This window comes from Schistocerca serialis, chromosome 2 (assembly GCF_023864345.2).
Source record: "Schistocerca serialis cubense isolate TAMUIC-IGC-003099 chromosome 2, iqSchSeri2.2, whole genome shotgun sequence".
In the NCBI taxonomy this organism is placed as follows: domain Eukaryota; kingdom Metazoa; phylum Arthropoda; class Insecta; order Orthoptera; family Acrididae; genus Schistocerca; species Schistocerca serialis.
In genome coordinates, this window is record NC_064639.1 from 683,751,997 (window position 1) to 683,773,308 (window position 21,312).

General features: G+C 44.1%; 1 protein-coding gene across 1 annotated transcript in view; it reads left to right on the plus strand.

Annotated features, from left to right (window-relative positions):
- Positions 1-215: 215 nt before the first annotated feature.
- Positions 216-21,312, plus strand: part of LOC126457809 (lysosomal acid glucosylceramidase-like) — a 141,854-nt gene continuing 120,757 nt past the window's right edge. Inside the window, exon 1 of the mRNA XM_050094422.1 lies at positions 216-374. Coding sequence (XP_049950379.1) covers positions 323-374 — 52 coding nt within the window. The 5' untranslated portion in view covers positions 216-322. The remainder of the gene's footprint in view (positions 375-21,312) is intronic.

Genomic DNA, 21,312 nt, shown 5'->3' on the forward strand with positions numbered 1-21,312 from the left:
TAGAAATATTCAAAGAATTTGGTCGCTAATACGGGGCAGGAAGAAATTTAAAAGGCGTGATTTCGCGTGAAACAAGCGTCAGAGAACGAACTAGAAACAGCCTTCATGTTTATCGCAACAATAATTTCCTTTCACAATTGTCAGTGCTTAACTACTAGTTGTTGACGTGATTTCTCCGCGTTTGTCATGTACGTAATACGTCAGCGAGCCGTTAACCTTGTAGCTCGGGTTCCCATGTCTAGGCGCATCTGCTCGCGGGCAGCATTACGTCGCCGGTCAGCGTGTGTGGCGGACTGCTCTGTGGTCGCGAGAACGCAACAGCATGGTGACCGCTCTTTTGACGGCTACAGCCTTGTTGGTGGCTCTGAATGTCGGTAAGTCGCGCTACTGAGCGAGACAGTGCGCTGAAACGAACCCTCCTCATGGATCGAATCTGTGTACTGGGTAGCGCCACAAAGCGTCTTATTGGCGGTACTCAAAGACGACGCCAGACCAATATTTGTAGATTATACTATCTTCGTGGGTCAAAACATTTACCATTTTTTTTAAATTCCACATAATTGGTTTAAAACTATCTCTGACGTAAAGAATTGCCAATTGCTTCTCTTCAAATAACGTAATTTCTTTTTTTTGGAAGATTAAAGCTGTATGCCAGACTGGGACTCCAAACTGCGATCTTTGCCTTTCGCGTACAGGTACTCAGTTGACTGAGATATTCGAGATCGACTCACGATCCGAGCTCACAGCTTCACTTCCGCCAATACTGCTCTCTTACTTTCAAAAGCTGCGAGCGGTGGTCGTGGGACGTGCATGGACGCTCAGTCAGTAGAAAACTTTCTTGCCAAAGGCAAAAATCCCAGGTTTGAGTCCCGATTCAGGACACAGTTTTAAAATTCTGGGAAGTTTCAGATCTGCACTCACTCTGAAAGCTTAATTCTCGGCCCTTCTCTTTGTATTCGGTCCTCTTCAACTATAAGGCAGTTCAAAAGTTTTTCATACAGTACCTTTAAATTCATAGCTTTCAAATTTGTTCTTTTTCTTGCATTTTTTGCTCCACGCCTTTTTGAATATCCTAGATTTCCTTTTACAAGTGTAATTTTGATTTCGTTAACACACGGATAAAGCCGTTAGCTAGTATAAATTTAATACATGTGTATGGAGTAGCATAATGGTGAGGCTAGTAGATTTCCGTAGGTAATGTTAAACAGATATCACACTTATGAACAAATTGCGTATCAGAGATATGAGTCAAGTGTATTGTGGTCGCGTGTAGCCCACAAACATGTTGTAGTTTAAAGCATGTGTCAGATTCAACAGGCTTAGCCTGTACAAGGAAATTCTTTACCCCATGTTAGTAGGACGAAGAGATGAAGGGACGTGAAGGAGAGATTCAAACTTAAGGTTTCGTAGAAGCTGAGGTATCTGAGATGATCAGAGCCACAACTGGACAAGGATGGCGAAAGAAGCCTGCCGTGGCTTTTATAGTGGAATCGACTAAAGCAGTTTACAGATACCACTGGAAGATTAAGCCAATGTGACTGTCGCTAATGTATATTTACACTGTGGTGACAAAAGTCATGCGAAAGCCGCATGCACATATACAGACGACGGTATATTGCGTACGTAAGTTATAATAGGGCAGTGCATTGGTGGAGCTGTCATCTGCACTCGTGACTCATGTTAAAATGCTCCCGATATGATTACGACAGCACAACGGGATTTAACAGACTCTGGACGTGGAGTGGTAGCTGGAGATAGACGCATGGGACATTTCATTTCGGAAATCGTTCGGCAATTCAGTATTCCGAGATCCACAGTGTCAAGAGTGTGCCGAGAATAACAAATCTCACCACGGACAACACAGTGGCTGACGGCCTTCACTTAACGACCAAGAGCAGCTGCGTTTGTGCAGAGTTGTTAGCGCTAAAAGAAAAGCAGCACTGCTTGAAATAACTGCAGAAACGTATCCGTTAGGACAGTGCGTTGAAAGTTGGTGTTAATGGCCTATGGCAGCAGACAAACGACGCGAGTCTCTTTGCTAACTGCGCGACATCGCCCTCAGCGCTTCTCCTAGGCTCGCGACCATATCGGTTGAACTCTAGACGACTGGAAAACCGTGACGTGGTCAAATGAATCCCTATTCCAGTTGGTAAGAGCTGCTGGTAGGGTTCGAGTGTGGCGTAGACCCCACGAAGCCATGGACCTATGTTGTCAAGAAGGCACTATGCAAGCTGATGGTGGCTCCATAATGGTGTGGGCTGTGATTACAAGGAATGGACTGGATTTTCTGGTCCAGCTGAACCGATTACTGACTGGAAATGGTTATGTTCTACAACTTCGAGACCATTTGCAGCCATTCATAGACTTAATCTTCCCAGACAACGATTTACATCTACGTCTACATATACAGATACTCCGCAAACCACCGTGCGGCGCGTGGCGCAGCGTACTCTGTACGACTATTCCACACTTCCTTTCCTATTACACTCACAAACAGGGCGAGGGAAAACGACTGTCTATATGCTACCGTCTGAGCTCTAATTTCTCGTATCTTATCTTCGTGGTCCTTACGCGCAATTAATGTCGAGCCGGCCAATGTGGCCGAGCGGTTCTAGACGATTCTGGAACCGCGCGACCGCTACGGTCGCCTCGGGCATGGATGTGTGTGATGTCCGTAGGTTAGTTAGGTTCAAGTAGTTCTAAGTTCTAGGGGACTGATGACATCAGATGTTAAGTCCCATGTTAAGTCAATTTTGAATTAATGTTGACGGCGGTAGAATAGTTGGGTAGTCAGCTTCAAATGACGGTTCTGTAAATTTTCTCAATAGTCTTTCTCGAAAAGATCATCGTCTTCCCTCCAGGTATACCATTTGAGTTTCCGAAGAAATTCCGTAATACACTGCTCGACATTAAAATTGCTACACGAAGAATAAATACAGATGATAAACGGGTATTCATTTGACGAATATATTACACTAGAACTGACATGTGATTACATTTTCACGCAATTTGGGTGCATAGATCCTGAGAAATCCGTACCCAGAACAACCACCTCTGGCGTAATAACGGCCTTGATACTCCTGCGCATTGAGTCAAAAAGAGCTTGGATGGCGTGTACACGTACAGCTGCCCATGCAGCTTCAACACGATACCACAGTTCATCAAGAGTAGTGACTGGCGTATTGTGACGAGCCAGTTGCTCGGCCACCATTGACCAGACGTTTTCAGTTGGTGAGAGATCTGGAAAATGTACTGCCCGGGGCAGCAGTCGAACATTTTCTGTATCCACAAAGGCCCGTACAGGACCTGCAACATGCTGTCGTGCATTATCCTCCTTAAATGTAGGGTTTCGCAGGGATCGAATGAAGGGTAGAGCTACGGGTCGTAACACATCTGAAATGTAACGTCCACTGTTCAAAGTGCAGTCAATGCGAACAATAGGTGACCAAGACGTGTAACCAGTGGCACCCCATACCATCACGCCGAGTGATACGCCGGTATGGCGATGACGAATACACGCTTCCAATGTGCGTTCACCGCGATGTCGCCAAACACAGATGCGACCATCATGATGCTGTAAACAGAACCTGGATTCATCCGAAAAAATGACATTTTGCCATTTCTGCACCCAGGTTCGTCGTTGAGTACACCATCGCAGGCGCTCCTGTCTGTAATGCAGCGTCAGGGGTAACCGCAACCATGGTCTCCGAGCTGATAGTCCATGCTGCTGCAAACGTCATCGAACTGTTCGTGCAGATGGTTGTTGTCTTGCAAACGTCTCCATCTGTTGACTCAGGGATCGAGACGTGACTGCACGATCTGTTACAGCCATGCGGATAAGATGCCTGTCATCTAGACTGCTAGTGATATGAGGCCGTTGGGATCCAGCACGGCGTTCCGTATTACCCCTCCTGAACCCACGGATTCCATATGCTGCTAACAGTCATTGGATCTCGACCAAAGCAAGCAGCAACGTCGCGATACGATAAACCGCAATGGCGATAGTCTACAATCCGACCTTTATCAAAGTCGGAAACGTGATGGTACGCATTTCTGCTCCTTACACGAGGCATCACAACAACGTTTCACTAAGCAACGCCGGTCAACTGCTATTTGTGTATGAGAAATCGGTTGGAAACTTTCCTCATGTCAGCACGTTGTAGGTGTCGCCACCGGCGCCAACCTTGAGTGAATGCTCTGAAAAGCTAATCATCTGCATTTCACGGCATCTTCTCCCTGTCGGTTAAATTTCACTTCTGTAGCACGTCATCTTCGTGGTGTAGCATTTTTAATGGCCAGTAGTGTACTTACGTGTTGTTCGAACCTACTGGTAACAAATCTAGCAGGCCGCCACTAAATTGCTTCGATGCCTTCCTTCAGTCCGACCTGGTATGCACCCGAAACACTTTAGCAGAATACGTGGCACCAGTGTCCTATATGCGGTGTCCTTTACAGGTGAACCACTCTTTCCTAAAATTCTCCCAATAGACCGATGTCGACCATTCGTCTTCCCTACCACCGTTCTCACGTGCTCGTTGCACCTCATATCGCTTTGCAACGTTACGCCCAAATATTTAAACGACTTGACTGTACCAAGCACGACACCAGTAATACTGTATTCGAACATTCTAGTTTTTATACTCTTAGTCATCCGCATTAACCTACATTTTTCCACATTTAGAACTAGCTGCCATTCATCACACCAACTGGAAATTTTGTCTATGTCGTCTTGTATGTTCCTACCGTCACTCAGCTTCGACACCTTACCGTAATACCACGGCATCATCAGCAAACAACCGCAGACTGCTGCACACCCTGTCGGCCAAACCATTTCTGCATATGGAGAAAACAGAGGTCCTGTTACACTCCCCTGGGGCACTCCTGACTATACCCTTGTCTCTGATGAACACTCGTCGTCGAGGACAACATACTGGGTTCTCTTATTTAAGTCTTCGAGCCACTCACATATGGGTCAAAATGGCTCTGAGCACTATGGGACCTAACATCTGTGGTCATCAGTCCCATAGAACTTAGAACTACTTAAACCTAACTAACCTAAAGACAGCACACACATCCATGCCCGAGGCAGGATTCGAACCTGCGACCGTAGCGGTCATGCGGTTCCAGACTGAAGCGCCTAGAACCGCACGGCCACACCGGCCGGCACTCACATATGTGTGAAGTTCTTCTACGTGCTTTTTATGCATGACAATGCACCATGTCAGCAGACCACAATAGGTCGCGATTGGTTTGAAGAACGTTCTCGATAATTCGAATGAATGATTCGGCCACCCAGATCGCCCGACATGAATCCCGTCGAACATTTATGGGTCATAGCGAGAGTCAGTTTGCGTACAAAACTCTGCACCGGCAACACTTTGGCAATTATGGACGGCTATAGATGCAGCATCGCTCAGTATTTCTATGGAGAATCCCAGCGACTTGTTGAGTCCATGCCACGTCAAGATGCTGCACTACGCCGGACAAAGGGCGGTCCGACAGGATATCACGAGGAATCGCATCACTTTTGTCTCCTCAGTATATAGCTGCTGTACCAAAGCTCATGGCGGCAGAGAGCTCATGAGCCACAATAACCGCGGTAATTCTGAGTGGGTTGATAAATGCGATCTGCACGTGTTTGTGATAAGGATGAGAAGAAATGATATGGGCAACGTAAAGACACAGTCCCGAGTGAAGAAGATATCCGACCCACCCGAGAACCGAACCCGGGACACAGCGATCTAGGGGCAGCTACATTACCAGTAGACTAGGAGCTGCAGACCATTCTATCGGAGTGGTTACGGGAAATGTCTGTTTAAGGATGCTGATTCTTAGGAAATGAGCTGTATTCATGTCCCAAATAGAAGCCATATTAAATCTGCAGTGAGAAACATATCTCAAAGTTCCAGACGATTACATGAAAAGAAAATGTATTCGTAATCCATAGCACGACGATGCGTCGTAATTTTTAACCCGGTAACTCTGCTTACTGAGATTTAGTGTGCTTAGTAGTTAAAGGATTCTTCTCGAGTAATGTAGTCTGTAAGGATCTACGAGTAATTCTAATGAGAAGGCTATTACTTCTCGGATCAAATTTTCCGTGTGGCCTTTTCCGCGGCGCATTCCTTTATTTGCTGTCTCTCACTGGGAGGAATATGTTCGTCACCAGGGTGACCATGCTGAGAAATAAATACGTAAGCGTGAAGAATAAAGATGTAGAATGTAAATAAAGTATGATACATTTATGAAGCTTCAGTGGTTTACACATAAAAGATTCGGAGACATTATGTTTCAGCACGCCTTCGTATTTGGAAAAACGGAATTACGTCACTGTCCTTGGCCTTCGTAAGCAGTATGGGGGGAGAAAATCTGGAGCAAATTACGGACTAGGCATTTCCTATGGGACGTCTGTTTGGATTGAATAAAAAGGTATTTACAGCATGCAAGACAGTCCACTATGGCAGCGTATCATTAAAGGATTGCTGGACACTGCGACACACGTCGCCAGTTACTTCAAGTGCAGATAAGATAAATGTATTTTACTTTCTGCAGTGCTGTGCAGAAAAGTGCAAGTAGCTCACCTTTATCTATCGACAATTTAGGAGAACAGTAAAGTAACAAAATATTTTGTTGCAAATGTGAAGTGTTGTTACATTAATAACAGGTGTAACCGTCAGAATGTTGAATACAAGCAAGCAGATTTGCATGAATTGTGTTGTACTTGTGCCGGATGTCATTTTATGGGATCCCGTTCCATGCTTAATGCTCTTGGTCGGTCAGTACAGGGACGGTTAATGCTGTTTGTGGATGGCACTGGAGTTTTCGTTCGAAGATGTCCCATATGTGCTCAGTTACAGAGAGATCTGGTGATGGAACAGTCCAGGCAACATGTGGACACTCAGTACAGCATGTTGGGTTATAACAACGGTAAGTGGGCGAGCGTTATCCTGTTGGAAAACACACCCTGGAATGCTGTTCATGAATGGTAGAACTAAAGGTTTAATCACCAGATTGTACAAATTTGCAGTCAGTTTGCTTGGGATAATCACGAGAATGCTCCTGATGTCATACGAAATCGCTCCCCAGACCGTAATGCCAGGTATAAGCCCAATGCGACCGAGCGAGGTGGCGCAGTGGTTAGCACACTGGACCCGCATTCGGGAGGACGACGGTTCAATCCCGCATCCGGCCATCCTGATTTAGGTTTTCCGTGATTTCCCTAAATCGCTCCAGGCCAATGCTGGGATGGTTCCTCTGAAAGGGCACGGCCGACTTCCTTCCCTGTCCTTCCCTAATTCGATGAGACCGATGACCTCGCTGTTTGGTCTCTTCCCCCAAAAAACCAACCAACCAACCAAGCCCAATGCGTCTAGCAAGCAGACAGATTGGTTGCAGAGCCTCAGCTGGCCTCCTCCTAACGAGCACACAGCCATCACTTGGACCGAGACAGAACCAGCTTTCATCAGAAAACACGACGGAACTCTACTCTGCTCTCCAGTGACCTCAAGCTTGACACCACTGAAGTCGCAAAGGGAGGTGGTTCGGAATCAGTGGAAGGCACGCTACACGGCTTCTGGGTCGGAGCTGTCCTTGAAGTAACCGATTTGTGACTGTTCGTTCTGTCACTGAGGTGCCAACTGCTCCTCAAATTGTTACTGCAGATGCAGTACGATGAGCGAGAGCCCCACGCCGAACACGGTGGTCTTCCCTCTCGGTAGTGCCACGTGTCAGTCCGGAGCCCAGTCTTCTTGCGACTGTACAGTCTCGTGACTCACCGCTGCCAGCGATCATGTACAGTGGCTACGTTCCTGCCAAGTACTTCTGCAATATTGTAGAAGGGACATCCGGCTTCTCGTAACCCTTTACACGATCACGCTCAAATTCAGTGATGTGTTGATAACGGCATCTTATCGCCATAAAGACATTACTGACTACTATCAATTCACAACGTCCAATCTCAAATGTAACTGACGCACACGACCGTTACAGCGTATATTTAAAGCAAACCTGATTTTCATCCTGATAGTGGCACTACTAACGCCACTGTTATGCGACTGGCGCGAAATTTGAATAGAGATCACCTTTTAGAAGTGGAAACACGCCTACCAGCTTTCGTTTATGTCGCACAACTCCCTCTTGGTGTTGCGATTTTTCTTTCCATCAGTGTGCTGCCATATCGTGTTGTAACGATAAAGAATTTGAATGTTACTGAGGAAACTGAGTAATTGACGAATAATTCGTGTCTTTTCCCAGTGTAGTGTAAGAAAACGCGTTAGTATAGAAGGTGTAGTGACAGTTGATCATTGCTAAACTGGAAAAAGACCATGGCACCATCTATTGGAACATTGCGGGCTGCGTTGTTTCTGTACTGTCGTCAAATAACGTGCATTTGTTATGAAAAAGAAATCTGTTGTAAGAGTGGGATAGATATAAATTGCATAATGTGTTTTAAGCAGTTAAAAGTCTAGCAGCGGAGTATAGAGTTTTATATGCAGTATAATTACAGATCGACACGGGGTGAGCATGGCAGTTAACTGATACAGTGGTCACGTGTACCTAGCAATATAGATGTTTTTTTAGAGGTGACCACACCGGCACGTCACCCTATGCTGCTTCGACTCTATGATGCCGACTTCACGAACAGTAATGGCTCGCATGTGATGGAGTGGCAGCCTCTTGGCTACCCACTACTGAATGTTTTCAGTGGGCTATGGGCGAGAGATGTGAATGAAGATCGTGCTGACCAGCGCAACAATCGAACAGCATCTGTATCGAGGTAAATCAGGACAGCACAGGCAACATACAGTCTTGCGTTATCTTGTTGAAAGATAACATCACGCAGACCTCGAAGACAGATCACATAAAAAGGGCTTCACAAAGTAGGGTTGCAACACCTGGTGTTCAGATTGCAGGGTAGCTTCCAGTCGATTCGGAATGGAGGTCCTACTGGTTTTCGAGGGAATCTTGTATCTTTCTTTCTGAAAAGTAGTAGTAAGTTCAAGTAACGGTGATGGAGGTGGAGAGCGATGACGCATCCTTGTCTCCAAAGTAGACCACAAAAGTTCGAAGTTATTGAGATCTGGTGACTGTGGTGGCTGGCGGAAACGCGACAGTTCATCCTCGTCCTCACAAAACCATACTTGGAAGATGTGAGCTGTGTGAAGAGGCACCCTGTCATCTTGGAACACAGCATCACCTTTGTGGAACTAATATGTCACCATGGGATGGACCTCACAGGCCAAAATAGTTATATAATCCGTGCCAGTAATGCAGCCTTGCAGAGTGTCTACTTGGCCCATGGAACACTATGCTACTGCTGCCCAAATCATTACCGAACCCCTGCCAAGTTTCACTCTTGGGACATAAACTCGGGCAGAAGTTGGAAACACTGTGTAACGAGATTCGTCCGACCAAATGACATACTTCCGTTGCTCCATAGTCCAGATTTATGGCTTCAGCACCTCCTTTTGTTGTTTCGAGTATTTGCACCACTGATCAGTCTTGTTGAAATTTCATGTAGCCCTGCAATTGCCCGCTTCTGTTGTTTTGGTGCCGACAGGGTTCGTGAGTGCGATATTGAGTTCTGCATTGAGTTGCAACTGTCACCCTCTTATTTTTCGTCACAGTCCTCTTCTGTCACGATCGCTCAGTGCCCACTCTCGTCCCTGTTGACACTTAGCTCCAAAATAACGCACTCAGAACTGCAAAGAACACTGCTCTGGTTACGATTGACACTTCCAACGTATTGAGGACACTGCACAGGTGCCGTTCATGGTCGAATACAACAGCGCAACCTGCAAGCTTCGTTAGTATCTTGCATTTATGTTCAGACATGTATGTGTCTCCATATTTTTGTCCAACCCCTGTTTGGGTAATTGTGTGTAATTCTGTGTTCGTAAAGCAGAGTCAAAGGCTCGTCGACGGTCTCTTCACACAATAACTGTAGATTCGATTTACGACGGTCACATGGCCAGTTTCTTTGGCTGCCAGGAGAGCGGTATATGGCTTCGCTCGGTTCTGACGCTCGTTTCGGCAGTTAAAAAAAAATTATTTTAACAGCCAGAAAACAAAAGTTTTGTGCCGGCCGGAGTGGCCGTGCGGTTCTAGGTACTTCAGTCCGGAACCGCGCTGCTGCTACGGTCGCAGGTTCGAATCCTGCCTCGGGCAAGGATGTGTGTGATGTCCTTAGGTTAGTTAGGTTTAAGTAGTTCTAAGTTCTAGGCGACTGATGACCTCAGAAGTTAAGTCGCATAGTGCTCAGAGCCATTTGAACAAAAGTTTTGTGTTTATGTTTCGCTGTGGATTATAGGCTGATGCCGTTTACTAATTTTTTCTACTGTTAATGGCAGTATGGGAGCTTTGTTAGAACTAATTGTCGTTACTTAGGTCAATTCACAAAAATAAGCACGCGGCGCTTGTGAGAAATTATGCTGATTTCTCGGCACGGTGCCAGTTTCGGCACTACTATGCAGTCAAGATGTATGTGAACCTGTACAGAAGAATGCTCAAATAGTCAGCAGTCTTTTCTCTGTCTGTTCCTCGCACAGCTCTTTTCGAGCTGCAAAAAGGATCCAGCCCAATGCCCTGAAGCGCAGATTTCTGTACAGTACAACCATGGCACTAGTATAAATGCCTATAATCCGTCTCCAATTTCCGCAAACACGCCCCCTCCCTTTGCTGCACAACAATCTCAATACCAGTTCACCGTCTGTTTTTGGGCGAAAAAGTCTTTTGATGAAATGCAAATTGTAAATTCGCTTTCACCCGGTAGAGACATTGCAGCAGACTCTGAAGAACTCAGCAATCTGTACTTAATCTCTGAGTTCAAATGGGTCCGCAGAAACAGGAAATCCCATTTTATGCGCTAGAAGACAGGAAGAGAAGTGTGAAATGCCAGGGTCGAGAGGATGTATTCTCCAGGAGTTACAGCCTTTTGATCTCTACAGCGTGTAGCGAAACGCCACTTGTAGTCACAGTGCTACGAATTCAGTGGTACAATTGGTATAACTGCTTACAAGGGAACCTCCCCATCGCACCTCCCTCAGATTTAGTTATAAGTTGTCACAGTGGATAGGCCTTGAAAAACTGAACACAGATCAATCGAGAAAACAGGAAGAAGTTGTGTGGAACTATGAAAAAATAAGCAAAATATACAAACTGAGTAATCCATGCGTAAGATAAGCAACATCAAAGATAATGTGAGCTCAGGAGCGCCGCGGTCCCGTGCTTAGCGTGAGCAGCTGCGAAACAAGAGGTCTTTGGTTCAAGTCTTCCCTCGAGTGAAACATTTTCTTTCTTTATTTTCGCAAAGTTAGGATCTGTCCGTTCGCTTATTGTCGTCTTTCTTCACAGTAATACGTTTAGTGTCTGTGTTTTGCGACCGCACCGCAAAACCGTGCGATTAGTAGACGAAAGGATGTGCCTCTCCAATGGAAACCGAAAACATTTGATCGCAAGTTCATAGGTCAACCGATTCCTCCACAGGAAAACACGGCTGATATATTCTATACGACACTGGTGACGGCATGTGCGTCCCACTTAACTTGTACACTTGGAGAATGGGTAAAAAGATTCTTCTACCTTGCCCGATTTAGGTTTTCTTGTGGATGTGATAATCATTCCCAAAAAAGTGGTGAAAACATAAGAGTTTGTCACATAAACTGAAAATAAAAAGTCAATTGTTTTACTCGAGGGAAGATTTGAACCACGGACCTCTGATTCCGGAGTTGCTGACGCTAACGACGGGACCACGGCGCTCCTGAGTTAGCTTTGCCCTTGATGTTACATATCTTGCGCATGGACTACTGAGTCTGTATATTTTGTCTACTTTTTATAGTTCCACACAACTTGTTCCTGTTTTCTCGATTGATCTGTGTTCAGTTTTTCAAGGCCTATTCACTGTGCAAACTTATAACTAAATGTGAGGGGGGTGCGATGGGGAGGTTCCCTTGCCAGTGGTGTGACAACCTGATGGAACGAAGACTACATTCGTTCAGTCCTAGGCTGTTGGTCTATTCTACAGGTAAATTTTAGGGTGGTTTTGGAACATTTCTCACGTTTATCCAGCCGGTTATAGGCCCTAGATTAAAATAAATGAAAAACACCAGTTTGGTTTTGTTCTACAGTGCAGTAGATTACACTTCACGTCACAAAGACAAAAATGTTTAAAAAAGACATTTTGTTCAATTTTAGTCAGGCCAGTAAACAAAAAAACAAAAAAAATTATAAAGCATCAGAGTGATAAGATAAACCAATCAACATACTCAGTTGTGTTTTATTTTCGTTTCACACCTTTTCTAGCCCCATTTAATTTTTTTGTAAGCATTATTAAGCTTTATTTCATATCTCGTTGGATGTACTGGAATTAATCTTATGTAGATGAAAGTTTAGAGCACCGAATAAAAAATGTGCCTTCTTTATTAATATTAATTGCATAAAATATGTACTTTGCATATGCAATATAAAATGTTTATCGTTAAAATGTTAAACTGATGTATCTTAAAAATACTAATTTAAGGAATACCACTGGGTTGTGGGTCAATAAGGTTAATGTACTTCTTGTCAAAATTAGTTCCTGGGACGCAACACTTTTTCTGATTCACCGAATCAATTACGTAAGAAATGTCAATTCCATAATTTTGCTCCATCTTCGAAAATTTTCTGCGGACGGCCTTGGTAGTTGTAATTAAAACTATCATCTAACCTCCGTCCTTGATGCTATCTGCCGCTGCTAAAGAAATAGTACACGTGCCGACAATGTACAACTAACGACATCGTATTAGTTGAACTTTTTTGTCCAACATAATTTTCAAAGCTGATAGCGCCGTTCCTGACAGACGGCAATATAACAATCACTGCTTACGTCATAGCCTGAGAAGCCATATATTTTACACTGGACACATTAGGTAACCTGTCTCACTGTTGTGTGGCATGAGTCCACGGTAAGAAGTTTTATCTAGACAGATAAAAACTACAACAACGGAAATTTAAATGAGAGGTTTGAAGAACTTGTTACTGAGAACAGTATAATTATGTAACAGTGATTCTTTCCAATACGATTATGCAGCATGGAACAAACTGCCTAGCCTTGGTGGTTTGCTACGTGGTGTCGTTGATAGAGTAACTGTGTTCGTGTTAATGCTTTGATTACCCCAGTAGCTCAAACCAGGTAAACCGGAACAGTTGTCTTCGAGTGAAAAGCTGATCAGCGCGCCGTCACAGAGCTGTTAAACTACACAGAGATAGCGTTAGCACTAGTGCTAGCACATGTACTAACAGGACGCGTGCAAAGTGAAACTTGTGTAGTACAGAAGCCTGTTAATCAATCCGTCGGCCTTCTGCAACGTACCCTGAACTCAGTAATCTTTCACCTGTGTAGATGGGTAGCCGTATAAGGGAACAACAGTCTGCTTAGCTCTCAATGAACTATTGTAGAAGCCGGTTTGTCTTTAAAGCACTGCAGCATTCACCAACCGATAAGAGCAATTACGACTCTTTTTCGGTAGACAAAAGAATGAAACACTAATTAAACGTGAAATATTTGCTTCCTCCAGAATTTAGTGTATCGTTTTTGTGGCTATGTGTTGTTTATCTGATGATTTTACATAAGAGGAGATGAACATTTCTTTACTCATTAGATGCTAACGGGCTAATGAATGAAGCGTTATTCGCTGATGGAGGGTACAGCATGTTTCATTGCCAATGCAAGTGGGGAGGACGGGTCGTTGTCTTAGAAATTGTTTTTTCTTCTTTTTCTCTTTCGTTCAGCCAAATCATAGCGAGGCAAAGAGGTTGTTAAATATTACAGTCACTACATAGCTGTCTAGTAACCTTTTCTTGCGCCGTAATAACAGTACCATAACTGTTCACAGTGATTACCTCCAAAACGGGAACTAGTCTCCGGGCAAGACAAAAGATTTCTCAGAAAGTGGTTAGTGATCATTCCCTGAGTTCATCTTTTCCAGTCTCACCAATAACTGTAAGTCAATTGAAGGTTCCAGCAATCAGAAAAAATTAGAACAATTTTGATTAAATTAAAGTATTGAAAACTACTTCACGGTGCCAGGTAGTGAGAGTATGGACCTACTCAGTATTATGTTCAGCACCATACTTTCAATATCAACTGATGCTTTAGGAATGATTTCATTACATACCTCATGCTTAATATCAAATAAGCTGACATGTAAACCGAACAATTTTTGGCACAAATATCGTGGTATCATGGTCTATTGATACTGCCGAAGCCGACCACTCGAAAATTCCTGCGGGAAAGCCGCGCTTTGAATATCGCCACGAATGAAGAACTTCCAGGTCGCCGACCAATGAAGACCGTGAGAACAGTTTTACAAGCAACGGGCAGCTCGGCACCAGTTTTCTGGTTGAAGATTGCTTCTAGTCGCTAGCTGGTTAATACACTACGTGATCAATAGTATCCGGACACCTGGCTGAAAATGACATAAGTTCGTGGCGCCCTCCATCGGTAATGCTGAAATTCAATATGGTGTTGACCCGCCCTTAGCCTTGATGACAGCTTTCACTCTCGCAGGCATACGTTCAGTCAGGTGCTGGAAGGTTTCTTGAGGAATGGCAGCCCATTGTTCACGGAGTGCTGCACTGAGGAGAGGTATCGATATTGGTCGGTGAGGCCTACCACGAAGACGGCGTTCCAAAACATCCCATAGGTGTTCTATAGGATTCTGGTCAGGACTCTGTGCAGGCCAGTCCATTGCAGGGATGTTATTGTCGTGTAACAACTCCGCCACAGGCCGTGCATTATGAACAGGTGCTCGATCGTGTTGAAAGATGCAATCGTCATCTCCGAACAGCTCTTCAACAGTGGGAAGCAAGAAGATGCTTAAAACATCAACGTAAGCCTGTGCTGTGATAGCCCCACGCAAAAGAATATGTGCAAGCCCCTCCATTAAAAACACGACCACACCATAACATCACCACCTCCGAATTTTACTGTTGGCTCTACACACACTGGCAGATGACGTTCACCGGGCATTCGTCATACCTACACCCTGCCATCGGATCGCTACATTGTGTACCGTTATTCGTCACTCAGGAAAACGTTTTTCCACTGTTCAATCGTCCAATGTTTACGTTTCTTACGCCAAATGAGGCATCGTTTGGCATTTATCGGGGTGATGTGTGGCTTATGAGCAGCCGCTCGACCATGAAATCGAAGTTTTATCACCTTCTGCTTAACTGTCATATACTTGCAGTGGATCCTGATGCAATTTGGAATTCCTGTGTGATGGTCTGGATAGATGTCTTCCTATTACACATTACGACCCTTTTCTACTGTCGGCGGTCTCCGTCAGTCAACAGACGAGGTCGGCCTGTAAACATTTGTGCTTTACGTGTCCCTTCAGGTTTCCACTTCAGTATCACATCGGAAACAGTGGATCTAGGGATGTTTAGGAGTTTTGAAATCTCGCGTACAGAAGTATGACACAAGTGACACCCAATCACCTGACCACGTTCGAAGTCCATGAGATCCGCAGAGTCCCCCTTCTGCTCTCTCACGATGTCTAATGACTACTGAGGTCGCTGATATGGAGTACCTGGCAGTAGACGGCAGCACAACGCACCTAATGTGAAAAACGTATGTTTTGGGGGGTGTCCGGATACTTTTGATCTCATAGTGTAGCTCTAACGGCAAACATTCAGTGTACTTGGACGCACGCTCATGTCGGGCCTCTGCTTATAGCTGGCTACATCTGCCGTAGCAGTTTTTTCACACAAGCTGAGAACAATATATTTATTTCAAGTGCACCTATGTCAACTGATGTTTTTCTTGATTTTCCAAATTCCTATGGCGACAGATCGATTTGGCCACCTGCTACCAATTTATCATCAGCAACGAGGACATAACATTTGGCTCCTGGGAACTTAACGATTGCCGGCTCGCAGCATTACAAATGTTTATTGGAAGCGCATAGATTGTTGATTCTAACGGTTTTCAAGTACTTCTTGAACTGTATTTCATTTCCTTGACGTCGATGTCTGTAGTGTAGACAGGAGCCTCACGCAAGATTATACGACGACCACTCAAAATATTAGTCACCCTCAGGAGACATCGTGCTAATACCGTGGAATACTGCCTTTAGCCTGGACCAGTTACATACCCGCCGGGGCAGCCGCGCGTGTTAACTCGACCGCTTCCGGCACGGGGAGGTACGCCAACTGCGGATTGAATCCGCCCACCAGGTTAACGACGAGCGGTCAGTGTGGCAACCAGCCTGGATGTGGATTTTAAGCGGTTTCCTGCATCTCACTAGGTGAATGCTGGGCTGTTTACCACGATTAGCCTCAGTTATACGCTACGCAAACATTTAGAACAGTTTCTCACATTTGCTCACGGAATTTACTCTACACGCAGACAGATTGGATTCACTACTTCAGTTCTGGGGGTGGATAGGAGACTGATGACCTTTGCTGTTTGATCTCCTAAACACTTAACCAGCGCCAATAACATAAGCATGGGGACCTGTGAACACGGCTGCTGTCATCTTGAAAGACAGAAGTGTCCACAGCATACTCGCCGTTACGATAAGGAAGGAAGGAAAACACATCGTCACCAAGATTGTTGAAATAACATCTTGTCCCATGTTCACGGTATCATGAGTGATTGAGTTCAAGTCATGGTACGAAAAATCACCCCTAAACTACTACTAATCCATTTCCAGCCTGAATACTTCTTGCAGTTTAAACATCTCATTGGGCTGCTTCAATTGAAAAGAGCCAGTGTCGCCACTTTTCTGAGAACAGTACACGCGTCCCGTCTCTGTGTTGTCTGATCTGAGAGATGCAGCTTTATTTGCCTCTGTTTGATGATGATGTTTGGTTTGTGGGGCGCTCAACTACGTGGTCATCAGCACCCGTACAAAGTCCCTAGTCGCACACAGTCCAATTTTTGTTACACAGTCCAATCGAGCCACTGTCACGAATGATGGTCATAAGTACGAAATGATGAGTACAACACAAACACCCAGTACCCGGGCATCTGCCTCTGTGAGCAGTGACCTTTTGCAAGGCACCGATACCAAATGCCCATTGCATGCAATTGCCTTCGCAGTGTTCGCTCAGAAACTGGTTGAGGCGCAACTGAATTCAGTAACAGCAGTATTTCCTGTCCACGGACTGACAATGCACGAGCTCTCTGGTCTTTAGGATGGGATCTGTTGCGTGCACTGCAGTTACGCCGTGTTACATAGCTGCGAGTAGTGCACTGTTCCTCGTAGATATATGTTGGACGGTCCGCATTGTCACACATACACACACATCGGGCAGCCTCACCCACGGTGTAGTCACGGGCAAGTCCAACAGTCTCCACGTCGATGCGTCTTATTGCACTGATACCATACAACCGCCTGGCTCATGCAGACCACTTCACTGCGCTATTTACAGCAGCAGTGGAAGCTCACCTTATCGCCTGGTACAAATTCTGTACCGTCTACAACACTCCAAGCGGTCCGACAACTCTTTCAATGGGGTGACTGGTATTTTGTCTAGTGAACTCAATAATTGCAAATTACTGTGTCTGTTTACAAATGACTTTTTTTTGTTGATATCTGATATAGTCATGAGATCAATACGCTATACTGAAGTGCTCATAATTTTTAACAAAACAGTAGTAAGAGCAACTTCATCCTAACAGTAGAAGCAACTTCATCCTAACATGTTGTAAGTTGTTGTGGTCTTCAGATCGAAGACTGGTTTGATGCAGCCCTCGATGCTACGTTATCCTGTGCAAGCGACTTCGTCTCCTAATAATTACTGCAACGTACATCCTTCTGAATATGCTTACTATATTCATGTCTTGCTCTTCCTCTACGACTTTTACGTCCCACACTTCCCTCCAGTACTAAATTGGTGATGGCTTGACGTTTCAGAACGTGTCCTATTAACCGATCCCTTATTTTAGTCAACTTGTACCACTAATTTCTTTTTTGCCCAGTTCTTTTCAGCACCTCATCATAAGTTATGTGATATACCCAACTAATCTTCAGCATTCTTCTGTAGCACCATATTTCAAAAGCTTCTATTCTCTACTTGTCTAAACTGTTTATCGTCTATGTTTCACTTCCAAAAATGACTCCACTTCACACAAATACTTTCACATAAGACTGCCTAACACTTAAATCAATATTCATATTTTCAAATTTCTCTTCCTCAGAAAATCTTTCCTTACCATTGTCAGACTACATTTTATATCCTCTCTACTTCGACCATCATCATTTACTTTGCTGCCCAAATAGCGAACTCATCTACTAAAAAAATGGCTCTGAGCACTATAGGACTCAACTTCTGAGGTCATTAGTCCCCTAGAACTTAGAACTAGTTAAACCGAACCAACCTAAGGACATCACACACATCCATGCCCGAAGCAGGATTCTAACCTGCGACCGTAGCTGTCTTGTGGTTCCGGACTGCAGCGCCTAGAACCGCACGGCCACTTCGGCCGGCGAACTCATCTACTACTTTCAGAGTCTTGTTTACTAAGCTAATTCCCTCAGCGTCACCTGGCTTATTTCCACTATGTTCCATTATCCTTGTTTTGCTTTTGTTGATTTTCATCCTATATCCGCCTTACATTACACTGTCCATTCCGTTCAACTGCTCTTCCAAGATCTTTGGTGTCTCACAGAATTCCAATGTCATTGGCAAATATCAAAGTTTTTATTTCTTCCTCCTGGAATTTAATTCCTGCTCCATATTTTTCTTTGGTTTCCTTCACTGCTAGCTCAGTGTACAGATTCAGGCATAGGTTACAACCCTGTCTCACTCCTTTATCAACCATGACGTATTAATCATTAGTTCGGGAATATTTACGCCTGTCAGCACCTGCCTTCTTTGGAATTGGAATTATTAAATTCTTCAAGTCTAAGGGTATTACGTCTGTCTCATACATCTTGCACGCCAGATGGTAGAGTTTTGTCATGGCTGAGTCTCCCAAGGCTGTCATTAGATCTCACGGAATGTCGTCTGCTCCCAGGGCCTTGTTTCGACTTAGGACATCAGTGCTTTGTCAAAATCGTCTCGCAGTACCGTATATTCCATTTCATCTTCGTCTACGTCGTCTTCCATTTCTATGATACTGCCCTCTAGTACACCTCCATTGTGTAGACTCCCTATATACTCCTTCCGACTTTTCAGCTTTCCCTTCTTTGCTTGAGGCTGGTTTTCTATCTGAGCTTTGATATTCATACAACTGCTTCTATTTCCCCAAAGGCCTTTTTAATTTTCATTTAAGCTGTGTTTATCTTTTACCCAACGATATATGCTTCTATATCCTCACATTTGTTCTGTAGCCATTCTGGTTCCTACTTAGCCACATTACTCTTTCTGCCGCCCTCATTTTCTAGAATTTGTATTACCTTGCGCCTACGTCATTTGCTACATTTTTATATTATTTCGTTTCATCAGTTAATTTCAATATCCCCTATTTTATCCAGGGATATCTACTAGGTCTTGCAGTTTTACGTATTTGATCTGCTATTGCCTTCACTATTTCATCTTTCAAAGCTCCCCGTTCGTTTTCTACTGTATTCCTTTCCCACGTTCTAGTCAATTGTTACCTAGTGTTCTATCTGATATTCTCAACAACCACTTTGTCTTTCAACGTATCCCTGTCCAATTTCCGTAATTTGATATCATTTTTCAGTTTCTTCACTTTTTAGTCTACAGTTCATAACCAATAAATTGTGGTCAGCATCCATATCTGCCCCTGGAAATGTCTTACAATTTAAAATCGGGTTCCGAAATCTGTCTTTTCATTATATAATGAATCTGAAACCTTCCGGTGTCGTCAGGCCTGTTTCACGTGTACAGTCTTCTTTCACGATTCTTAAACCAAGTGTTAGCGATTATTATATTATGATATGTGCAAAATTCTACCGGGCAGCTTCCTCTTTCACTCCTTTTTACATTATTCCATATTTACCTACTATTTTTCCTTCTCTTCCTTTTCCTACTAGCAAACTCTAGGTACCCATCATATTAATGTTTCGTCTCCCTTAACCACCTGAATAATTTCTTTTATCTCGTCATACATTTCTTCAATTTGTGGATCATATGCCTAGCTAGCTGGCATATAAACTTATACTACTGTGGTGGGCGTGGGCTTCGTGTCTGTCTTGGCTACAATAATGCGTTCACTGTGCTGTTCATAGTAGCTTACCATCAGTCCTATTTACTTATTCATTAGATTTTGTATTTATCAACCCGTTTTCACGTAACCAGAAGTCCTCCTCCTCCTGCCACCGAACTTCGCTAATTCCCACTATAATTTCAACCTATCCATTTACATTTTCAAATTTTCTAACCTGTCTACTCGATTAAGTGATCTAACATTCCATACTGCGGTCTGAGAACACCGGTTTTGTTTTTTCTGATGACGACATCCTCCTGAACAGCCCTCACCCGAAGATCCGAATGGGGGGCTATTATAAACAGTATGCTATTCTTCACAATGACATTGACACATCAAGTCAAAACGGATGTAATATCTTATATTTTGCCCAATTTACTTGTAGAATTTATTGGTACACGTTTGTAAATCCATACAGGAAAAGGTCTAGGTAACTGGCTTCTACTAAACTAATTGTAATTAGTGTTTCATACTCGCTACTTACACTACTTCGCAATTGTCAGTGCAACCACAGAAGCTTAGCAGGTCTGGGATCTAGAACTATGACTGACGAGTCAAGGAAGGCAATCTTGAAAACCATTGTGTCGTATATTATTATTTTAGATCCAACAAAACGACAAACCGACAGCACACCAGTGTAGAAGGGACTGACAGGACATTTTAGCCAGAGCTACAGTCGTAGCGATAGCGAATATCCCAACCAAGAATGACTCACAATTTTCGGTCCTTGTACATTTATACTCTGCGACTCACCTTCAGTATGAACCAAGAGCTGTTCTATAGATTTCGGGCGATGGCCCATTCTCAAGCGGAAGTGCTGTTCTACAGCTTTCGGGCGATCGCCCATTCTCAAGAGGTACCGGGATACAATCACACTGTTTTTTAAAAACGCCGCACCTGGTGGTCAGCATGCGATTCGCATACCAATTACAGACAAAAGAGTGTCTAGCAAAACTTAGTCCTACCATCAGGTTTAATAGAAATGCGATTTAAAAAACGAGGCTCTGGCAACGCTGTTACTGCGCGTAGTTTCACCAAGAACAGGTAACATGAACTCTGTACAATGCCAGAGCTGTCCCATTAGTTGAGTGAGACGAGGGAATGCCGTGGTAAATGGATATGCAGACTCGCCGCTGTTCGTGCCAAATTCCTTT